At 45.3% G+C, this 11,379-nt stretch overlaps 1 protein-coding gene across 1 annotated transcript in view; it reads left to right on the top strand.

The window, feature by feature from the left end:
• The first annotated feature begins 1,598 nt into the window (after nt 1-1,598).
• Nucleotides 1,599-11,379, top strand: part of LOC126519152 (uncharacterized) — a 50,807-nt gene continuing 41,026 nt past the window's right edge. Inside the window, exons 1-2 of the mRNA XM_050168761.3 lie at nt 1,599-1,777; nt 4,249-4,315. Of these exons, the coding sequence (XP_050024718.1) occupies nt 1,745-1,777; nt 4,249-4,315 (100 nt within the window). The 5' untranslated portion in view covers nt 1,599-1,744. The remainder of the gene's footprint in view (nt 1,778-4,248; nt 4,316-11,379) is intronic.

The following is an 11,379-nucleotide window of genomic DNA, read 5'->3' as shown; positions in this document are numbered from 1 at the left end:
TGCTGTTTGTGAGGAAGAGATTTAATTTTATTTTCAAATGCCTCTTCGCTAACAGCCTCATTTTGCTCTTTCATGTGTGCCACCTGTTCTTTTGCAGTTGCGAGTCGTTTCTTGGTTCTCGACAAATTTCGAGAAATGTTCTCACAGTGTTTCTTTCCGCCATGCTTCCCTGCGCTTGCCTTTTCCCTTTTCTTTCTCCTGCAGGCTTGGTTTTGAGCTAGAACTCTTTGGTACTTGCAGAAAACGCAGGATCCCCTCCAGACTTCGTAGATAACAAGCATTTTTCCGCAAAATACATGTCTCTGTAGGAAGTGTGCTTCTTTGAAGCAGGCTTTAGGCCGCATCCACCACAAAGAACTGTCAAGGAAACGTTCTTGATCAGGGATTCGGCCTCATCACGAGTTGTGAGGACTTGTTTTGATTTCTCTCTCCCTCTCAAGTAAACCGTGGCTACTACTGACTGTCGCTCAGGCAAAGGCTTTTCGAACAATACCATTTTCTCAATGAAAAGGGTGGCGAAGTTATTTATTTCGGCTTCACAATAAGCGTAAGCTACTGATTCTGCTGGCAGAGATGGCACTTTCATCCACGCGACAGGAATAGAGAGGTCGCTGAACGGATGGCGACTTTCAGTAGTGTTTTGCAGGCACTGAGCTCCATCATTTTGCGCGCTTGCTGCTTCAAAGCTACTGCGTGGGATGCACTCTTCAGGTACAGCAGCATTCTGGTGGACACCTTCGAGACTCTCTGTTTCCGCTCCCTCAATGGCTGAGCACAGCTCAGAGGCAGCTGACTCACCGCGCTTGCGCCGCTTTGATGGAAGCTTTAGATCTTGCTCGCACAGATTTCTTGTTTTTCTTTTTACTGGCACTTTAGGCACAAGGTGCTTAGGATACTCAGGAAATATCGTGGGTACGGCGTCGGGTTTCAGGCGCGGTTTATCGCGGGGAATCTCGTGGACGACGCCGTTCACGGTGACAGAGAACGCGCGCTCGATTAAACTGCTTTCGAAATGTTTTTCGCAAACCACAGCAGTTGGTGTTAGTCTTCTGTCTGTTCTCTTGATCATTCTTGCCCATTCTGCTAGCCGCTTCACATCAGATGGTGCAGTGAACAAGGATACACGCTCTGTGTTCGAGCGGTAACCGCTTTTACACAACGGCACAAAGCAGGTCCTCTCCTTGCACTGTCTCTTTAGCTTCGGCATCTTTTCACAGGCACACAAACACAGGCACACAAACACAGCAGCGACACACTCACTCTTTGATAACACCAAGAACAAACACGCAGCACTGTAATAACACTGAGAACGCAAACATGGAAACCGATGCAACCGCTGCGAAACTGATGTGCGAAGCAGACGACACGCGCAGTCTGCACCCACCCGTATGGTAGCGACCTCTGCCGGCCACCGTGGGCATTCATTGCAGGCGGCGCCACGCTCCTCCATTGAAAAGAGCGGGTGGACGGCACACTAGCCAGTATATTCTAGGCACTATACCGCAACGTGATCCAAAAACGAAACTTCTTTGTTTTGTAAGCCAAAAAGAGCCAACGCGAGTGATAGCCGTAGACGTACCAGAGCCACATGGGGGCCAGAACCGGCGACAACAAAGTAGCGTGGAGCAGCGTGGAGTGCGTGTGGTCACTAAATGCCTGTTTTTTTGGTCTCTGGATTGATGGAACACAACTATTGATGTAATCAAATACATCTATAAGAAGTGCTTTCTGAGAAGCAGTGAGCATGGCCTGTGACGAGTATTCCATCGATCAGTGGGTAAGTTCAGTAAAGGCGTGTACTCTTTGGCATGAGCGTTTTTGTTGACAATGTCCTCGTAAACTCAACAGTGGGTGCGCTGCAATGTTTTTATTCTGTGCGAAGTACGCTTTAATGTAGGGAACGCATGTGTGCTGTCGTTTTGAGCGATACGTTTAGCCTTCTTTACTCGGGCACAACTTCGGGGTCTTTAGAGAACGAACTTTCGAATATTTTAGCGGCGTTTTGCTTTGCAAGAGCATCCATCCACTGCAATCGTGGTTGAATATGTTTTAGGCATGACCTCAATTCCTGCAACAGGGCAGGGTCAAGCGAATGAATTCGCCGAAGTCGTCTGATTCGGTCAGCTCAGTGTTAACCGGTCACCCCACCTGCGTGCTGTCCGACCTTTGTCCCTGGAATTTTCGATGTGCCGGCACGGCGCTCGTTTTACGAGATTCGCAAGTGCGCAAGAGTGTGGAAAGAGTATCCTGGTGTTTGTGCTGCGATTCTCCAGGAGGTCGGTGCGAAAACGACAACCTTTGCTAAGCGCGCAGCTGTGTAAATAATCTACATTTTGACGCGATAGCGTTAACCGCCCCGTGGCACAGAATTTCCTGCGCCGTCGTCCGCGGCCGAGAAAAATCGTACCGAGCCACGCATCCCTAACCACGCAGGCCCTCCACGTGGCGCATAGGTGTTACTGAACGAATTGAATTGCAGTACCATCAAAAAACGAACCAGAGAGCTCGGCTTCGTGCATAGCGTTCGCTGCGAGCGTTTTCAGGAGAACATTACGGTCACATCTGCAGTTGCCGGGAAGCGTGAGAAGCAGTCGGGGTATCTTTGAATGCTGTCGTGTTCCACTCTTAAAGGTGCAGCTTTAAACGTCCTCTCAAATATTTTATTCATTTGCGACGTGGGATTTGTGATTCACTGCAGTATGTTGACGTACATGATCTTTTTTTAGAACCTCCTGCATATAACATGTATTACTTTCTGTGTTAAAACTATATGGACTTAGTTTTGTTTTCATTTCATATAAAAGCTTTTCCTTCAGAAGTACAATTTTGGCAGTGTCTATTCTCACGGCAGTAGTCGCCTTCCATTGGCTGCCTAAACTTATGTTTATAACTGCCTGCCGAATATGTTTTTTCCACCCTCACGGCAGCCATGGAAATTTTCGCTCCCAAATTTATCAGGGCGATCAGTGACGTTCCGAATGCCACGCCCTTTCGTAGCTTGCGCAAAGAAGCGCCAATCGAGGCGGACATATTCAATGCCAACTCGCTGAGCCCACGATCAAAAATGTCTTCATATGATTCCGGTATTATCTGTTAAGTTTCACACAGTAGTTCCTATGGCTAACTGCTGATAGTCAGTTACATACGGATCAGTCCTTCCACTTGCAGTGAAGATTATTCTGACGAATTTATCACTTGTTCACATGGCTAACTGCTGTCACCGACTTTGTCATGATCATTGCTAATGTGGCTAACTGCCGTGACCAACTGCTGGTAGTCAGCTTCATGTCATTCTCGCGGCTGCCATGAAAATTGCATTTTGGTTTTGCTATGCACTGCAACTTGCAGAGTACAACGTAGCACTGTTGGTGAAGTTCGACCCATCTGCGTGGCATGCCGTCGTTTCGTCTTTCTTGCGTTAGTGTGGTGAGACAAGCTGAGTTCGGTACATTGCAGTTGGCACAGTTCAGTAAAACAGCTACTCAAAGGCGTGAAATTCACAGTGCCTTCAGCAGAGAGACTGCAGAAATGTGCCTCCCATGTCACCGTGACATAGCACTTCAAAAATGTTTCTCCACCTGGTCGACACAGCTCTTCAGTAACATTATTTTCGATCCTTTTTGTATGCATCATTTGTTAACTCCACCTTCTTGTGCTTCTATTAAAGCAGTCTCTCTTGTGCTGTTGCGAGTCTTCTGACATAAAAGTAACACTAAAGGAAAAATGCAGTGGTACCTCGTGTTTTCCCGATTATAACCTCACTGAAGCATGGTGTCTCCACGCTAACATCCCATTCGCATAAAACTTTGTCTGGTTGCTCAATTAAGTTGTATTTTAGGGGTGTTGCTGTGGTAAACATACAGTAAAAAGAAATGTTATGGTTGGATCAGCAAATTCTGCATCTAGACTACCAGAAAGGCTAGTGTTGCTCTGAGGGGAGTCTTGGTAAGCCATCAAAGACAGCAAAAGAATGAAAAAAAAATGGCTTGAAGTTCGCACACTTCTCATAAGACATTTGCTAAACAACAACTTTGCTCTCAACAGAGCATTTGCTAAAGACTAGTTGATAGTATCCATATACGGGGATTACATTGTATGTTAAAGGAACCAATGATTCGGACAGTTAAGTTCTCAGTACTTTACGTGAGCGAAGACATGCCAGACATGTAATTTAGCATTGCCATTTAATCATTTCATCTTTCTCTTTTTAAACCCCTTTGAAATAAATTGTTATATTTTTCTTTGCAGAGGGCACTCTTGGAGCAGCTTACAGTACCATCTACACTATCACCAGTGTCTGCAGATGCCACAGAAGGTTCGTGAAATGCCATGCCCGAAGTGCTCTTTTTTCCCGTGCTCATTTTATTGGTTAATTTGAATTGGTGAACTTTTTGTTTGAACATCCTAAGCCTTCATTCTTATGCCTCAGTTGCTTCTTTCTTTAATCCAAGCATGAGCTTTTGCCATGTTTTGTTTACATCTTTTATGTTTAAACTTGGGCGCAGCTCAAGGAAAAAGGATTTTTTGTTTTTGTTTTATAGAAAGTGTCGAAATATTTAAATGGTGAGAAACCTTGCCTTGAGTTGTGGCTTCCACCTTGAGACGTGGCCACACCTCAAGGTGGAATTCACGTATAATTTGCACCCGACTTTACTGCAAAATTTTTACTGCAGATTACACGCGGAAAAAATGCGGCAGGTAGATAGATAGACAGGCAGACAACCCCCGGGAAGTGTGTGAATACACTAAGAATGCTAATTGCATTAACATCTGGCAGAACCAATCTCACTATGAATGTCAGCGTTCCTGCGTTTAATTGAAGCAATATATCTACACATCCTATTGCAACCGCCGAAATGCGCCAGCGCTGTGTGCATGACGCTCTCTCGTGTCCCTGTCTTTTTTGCGCTGTGTCCTTTTTCCAATGAATCACCAAGCCCAAGCTTCCGCGCCAAGTCGACCCATGTATATGGCATGTATGGAGCCAGGCTGCTCTCTCGTGCTTCCCTCTGGGCATACAGTACCATCCAGCACCACCATAGGGAAGTCCCTGCATGGTACGAGTGTGAATACATATTCACAGATGATTGTGTGAATATTTATGACGCAGGTTCATCTTTGCCCTCCACCAGAGTAATTTATATGATTTTTCGTCATCCAAAAGCAGCACATTTGTAGTGGCACATTCCAGCAGCCCTTGTTGGTGTCAAAGACGTTCATTGAAGAGCAGGCTATACCCAATTACACATAACTAGAGACACAATAGAACTTGCTTTTGGCCTAGTTGGTTATAGCCAAGTGACATAATTGCCGCAAAAAGCATGCTTACAAAAGGTAAAATAAACACGCACGACAACATTGGTGGTCCATGTTGTCGCGTGTGTATTTCTTTTAACTTCTGTGTGCATGCTTTCTGCGGCAATTATGCCACTAGTGACACAAATTGGCTTAAAAGATGTTCATTGAAGAGTGGAGCATACACATTGACCAAAATTGATGTCAGATGGGTCGATTGAAGTGTGTCACTCGCCTAGTTTCACCTAGCCGTTGATCGAAATTGGGATGAACGAGTTTCATTGAGGAGTGGCACGTAAAGTAGGGGCACACACCCAGCAACGAAGGTTGGCGTGAAACGGGTCGACTGATAAGCGGCACATATGCGATGTCACATACCCGTGATCCAGGTTGGCCGAATGATTGATTTCAAACCTGGTTCCCTTATCACATCATTAGACCGTGCACTGCTCAGTGAACTAAGTTGGTGGGAAAATGGTGAGAGATATTGGCAGATGGACAGACAGACATAGCCCCCAGACAGTGCTAAGTACACTAGTAATGCTAATCACGTTAAAACAAAAGAATGGGGCTGCCTTGGAAGTTTCCCCACTGGCTTAATGTGACGTCATGTATTCTCGATGGCGTCTGTTCAGGCCGGTAGTTAATTTTTATTGCTAGAAACGGACAACATTGCATTAGAGCCTTGACCGGCTGGGCATGGGCCCATTCACTGATTGGCTTGGGTCGGGCTTTCGAGCACACACAGGTATTCTGCATATCATTTATGCATAATTGGCGGCTGTGATGTTGCACTGCTAAGCACGAAGTTGTGGGATCAAATCCCAGACGCAGCGGCCACATTTCGATGGCTGCAAAATGCAAAAATGCCCATGTCCCATTCATTGGGGCACGTTAATCTGGTGGTAAAAAAAAACAGTCTGCCACTATTGCGTGCCTCATAATCAAATTGTGGTTTAGGCACATAAAACCGAAAAAATAATTTATTCAGGTATTCTGCATAGATTCAAGGCATGTGACACGGGTGAAAAATTGCCACTTATTTACTTTGGCAAACAAAATAAAATGCGGTTTGAAGTTCTCATTTATTTTGTTTCCTCAAAAACAAGTTTTGTCCCCACATAAGTAAACAAATGCTACAACTTTTGCAATTGCACCACGTTGCCATTGTCGACATGATTATTTTAATACAATTGACTGTTCTTAAACAGAGTGGTCTGGCCATCCAGCCAACCACTCATAGCCACATTACTGTGCCAAGAGGTGATCATATTGTCAGGGGTGGGACTCCTGCGCCAATTGTGCCATTTTCATACAAACGCCAGTTCCTGTGCTAGACTCGGAAAATAGACCCATCAGCACCAGAACCGCTTTGGCATGTGCACTCTGGCAGTGACTGTGAACAGCGAGCGCATTCATTCTACGAAAGAGTACAGCCATTCACATTTTGCACACCGTGCGACGGCACCCCCGGCAATGTCGAAGCCTACCTCCCTCGTAAGTGTCATTACCAGAGTTCTGTCACTGGCATCAGATGAGGTTTGTTTTAAGTTGCCTCTACCTTCTCACATCAAAATTTTATTGCGGCTAAAAGCTTACTGCACCACTGTTGGCACTGACGTGCACTCCTATCAGTTCATATTTTCGCTTTGTTTCTGCAAATCCTGACAATAGTATTACAAGTGCATTAGAACACCAGCAATGGCTCCATCATCAGTATTTCCTCAATTCAACAATTTTTTTCATGTTTCCACTGTAAACACCATGCACACACACACAATACTATATTAAAATACACTCAGAACCCGCAATAACGAAGTCCCTCGACAACAAAGTTCTCGCGACAACAAAATATTTTCATATCTCCGGCGAATGCCCATAGAATTGATGCATTTCATACCTCTCAATAATGAAATGTCGCTGTACTAAAATCCTTCATCAACGAAATTTGCCGTCATGTAACCCTGCATATTACCGACTTGTGCATATTACCTACTAGCAGGCTCCAAAATGTGCTCAAATGCGGTTGCTTTACGCTAAAATTGCATTAAATTGCAAAATGTCTTGTCTTCTTGTCTTTTAATTGGTTTTACTTGGTTGGTGTACGTCTTACTTTGCCAAAATAGCGCCACAGTACTCTTGTGTGGGCGTCGCCATTTTTGTTCACAAAAACAACCAATCGCCGAAAGCTATTGCATGCGCTGGAAACACGTCATGGCTGCCATCTTGTTCGTTGATCGCTCATTTGAAGCAGCACGTATGTTGGTACCAATGTGACAGCTGTTTTTGCACATCTAGTGCAGTGCGTAATGTGCTCCTTGGTGAGAAAAATGCAGCAAAAACTAGGAAATACACATTTCACTGACGTGGAATTATTTATGGCACTTGAAATGGCGGTTGTAGCATGGAAGGCCATCCACAGTGTGCCTACCAATCGGGAATTCTCAGGGATTTTGAGTAGTCTGGGAAAACGCGGGGAAAACTCAGAGAATTTGTGATTCTATCAGGGAATATTGGCTGTAAATTTATCGAAAGGTAACCCAAAGTCACGGTAATGCTAGCCCGAGTAACAGAGAGGAATCGTAACGAATGGTCTTTGACGCCGCGTCATCGGCTGGAGGAGTTGTCAGAGTACAGTCAACGAGCGATTTTCCTGACGCCAGATAATTCGGACGGCTTCGCAGCACCAGTACGTACCCCATAGGTCAATGTATAAGAAGGCTGAAATTTCGGACGCAAGAACCCTTCGCCGTCCGGTTTTCTGGACATTTTGCCGTGACCGCAGGTCTGAAACGGCATTAATAAAAGCCACAACCGTCGCCATTTTGATAACCTCGCCGCCTCGAACGGGCACACTCGCATGCAGATCCGCTGGTAGCCGTAGCCACCACCGCAGCAATGCTAGGCTTAGCCAGAGTCCTTCCATGTTTTTCTGGTCACGAAACTCCGCCGTCACGCTATGGGAGAGGTTCATATGCTGCCCAAAAGTGCCGCGACGCGGCGCCACTGTGCCACAGAGGGCATCGTGCCACAGAGGGCATGCGAGGCGAGCTGAGTGATCGGGTGCGTTCTGTGCTTGTGCTTCGCTATTTCTCGAGTGTTGGGCTGTTTAGTTGAAGTGGCGGGGTGGGACAACGATGCCGAACACGTGTTGCAAGCAACAGCTGAAGTAGAATGGTGGTATCTGTAACAAGCCATTTAAAAAAAAATGGCTCTATGTGGCTACTTGTGTTCGTTTGAGAGTTGTTTTGCCATGTGCTATGAAATGCTTATGCTTTACACTTTCTTGTTTATAGAAGCAATCGATTATGCATTCTGTATTTATTGCCATTTGTTTACTGGTGTTTGTTTCCTGCCCCCCAATGCATATCTCTCGCGTTTGATGTTATTTCTTTATGCTTATTATATCAGTGTCATGCTTTTAACAAACTTCTTGCGTTGTGAATGGTGGACCATTCGTGACCGGACGCTTCTGTGCTGTCTGTATTTCGCTCCGCTTATTCTACATGATAAATAAATGATCGTGCTTGTATGTTGTTTTTGCACCAACACGTTCTATTTCTTTTCTTAATCGAAACATAAAGTTTTTAACATATTGTAAATAGTTGCGCATTAAGAACCAAAATACGTAGTTTCGTCGTTTGTGCGTCGAAACCACGAGCAGCATGAATAAGTGCTGGGCTTACTGACGCTTCTAAACGACTGCTTGCTAAGGCAATTGCCTAATTACAATACAGCTAGTTTCAACTGCGCAGGTCATAACACTTCATGTTCGCCGTAATCTGTTGCTAAAAGCCGCACCGAAGACATTTAGTAGCGAAGTTTGTCTTGCATTAATCCTACCTAAATCTCATTCAGAAATGGCATCGCTTTACAGAGAAATCTTAAGCGCACGGAGCAGCTCAATTTCCTTTTCTTTGTCATTAAGTATTCTACGGTAGCAGCCCTTTGCAATAACAATTTGATTCTTTTGATCTCCTTATAAGATAATGCCCACAGTCAGAGTCCTTCTCTGCCACAGTTTAAAAGAAAGTTAACAGCTGTGCTCGGCGAACAATCTGGCGCTATGCGCAATGGAGAGTTGGCGCTTACTTGCTGGTAACCGGGGGTGACAGCCCATATGTTTGCACCTGGTGATAAGTGGGACCACTGGTGCTTTATTGCGAATGCGCGGTGTTTAATTTCAGGCAAATATTAAAAAGCGGAGCCCACTGAAGCGTTGAGGCGAACGGCGATGATGTAGAAATCTGGAACCCGCCGTGGTTGCTCAGTGGCTATGGTGTTAGGCTGCTGAGCACGAGGTCGCGGGATCGAATCCCGGCCACGGCGGCCGCATTTCGATGGGGGCGAAATGCGAAAACACCCGTGTACTTAGATTTAGGTGCACGTTAAAGAACCCCAGGTGGTCAAAATTTCCGGAGTCCCCCACTACGGCGTGCCTCATAATCAGAAAGTGGTTTTGGCACGTAAAACCCCATAATTTAATTTTTTTTAGAAATCTGGACTGAGACCACCCGGCCGTGACAGCGGACGCATTTCCCCGGGGGCGAAATGCAAAACACCAGTTTATTTAAATTTAGGTGCATTTTAAAGACATTTAGTAGCAAAGTTTGTTTTGCATTAATCCTACCTAAATCTCTTACAGAAATGGCATCGCTTTGCAGACCTTTAGATGCGTTTAAAGACATTTAGTAGCTAAGTTTGTCTTGCATTAATCATACCTAAATCTCATTCCGACATTTATTTACGTTTATTTAAATTTAGGTGCATTTTAAAGGATCCCAGGTGGTTAAAATTAATCCTGAGTCCCCCACTACGGCGTGCCTCATAATCGTATCGCGGTTCTGGCTCTTAAAATCCCAGATTTAAAAAATTTGTTTTTTGGTCTGAGACCGCCGCAAGCTCCATGTTATGTGCGGCTCTTTTTTTTTTTTTTTTCGTCCCGGGCGCTCATATCGTGCAGAAGACGCGCTCAGGCAGTAATTTAAGCATATTCAATGTTAAAAATAGTTACGTGAAACTAAAGCGACGGTTGAGGAAGTTGAGAAAGGTAGAATACCGAGGCTGCCCCACACAACCACAGCGGTAGCGGCGTTCGCATGCCCTCTCATGCACGGTTGCGCCTCTAGCGGCGGGCGCTGGCTCTATATGAAACTGGGGCGGCAGTTTCGTGACCAGAAAAAAAAAAAAATATGGAAGGACTCTGGCTTAGCTTAAGCTTCTTGCCGTTCTGTACCGTGTTTTTCATTGAAAGAATTCGTCGCTGTCAGCAATCGCACCGACACCGCCTTTGTGGTCATCGCGACTGGCTTCGAAGTTCGGAAAGCACGGCGCGTTGCATAATGCCGGTTCCCGAAAGTCAGCTTCGCCGCATTACAGAAGTGTTACGCTGTGAAGCATAACAAATGTGTGAAGGGGCAACTGTCACGGGACACAGTACGTATTCCTTAATTATACACGCGTACACCCGCCATCTTCTGTCACAGTACGAGCACCGATATGCCTAATAAGTGTACTGGCAGGCCTTCAGAACTTTTTCGGGCGTGCCTGTGGCGATTTCAACTCTTATGTTGTAAAAGACATGCATTCATTTTTTTGGACGTTTTGTCGGCCCCTAGGGAGTCCGAAAAATCGGACGCTGACTGCACATTGTCCAAGAGGATGCTTCAAATAGTCCGTGTGGCGAATGCGCAGCCTAAGGAGAACAATAAGACAACGTACCCACGCATTGAGAAATGAAAGGGGGAAGAAGCACGCCGCCGCTATTATGAGGGAGCTTGCACTCTAAAAGCAAAGTGTTGGCTGACACGGAGATGCAGGTGTCCGTCATCCAAGTAAAAAAAAAATAAAACTCTTTAAAGCAGTGAAACGTAACACTGAGGCCTTGTGCGTGGGCTGAGTATGTCAAGACAGTTGAGGTTGACTTACCAGCTGTTGCGAGAGAATCTCGCTTCTGATAAAATTCGGGCCTCATACCAGTTAGCTTGCTATCAATCGATAGAAATAGCTCATATTCGCAAATATTCTGTATGCGTCTTTTTTTATTCGTATTTGAGAATGTCTGACTCAGTTTGCAATGGGTTT

The sequence above is a fragment of the Dermacentor andersoni genome, chromosome 10, assembly GCF_023375885.2.
Source record: "Dermacentor andersoni chromosome 10, qqDerAnde1_hic_scaffold, whole genome shotgun sequence".
NCBI lineage: Eukaryota > Metazoa > Arthropoda > Arachnida > Ixodida > Ixodidae > Dermacentor > Dermacentor andersoni.
This window is presented reverse-complemented; position numbering and strand designations above follow the sequence as displayed.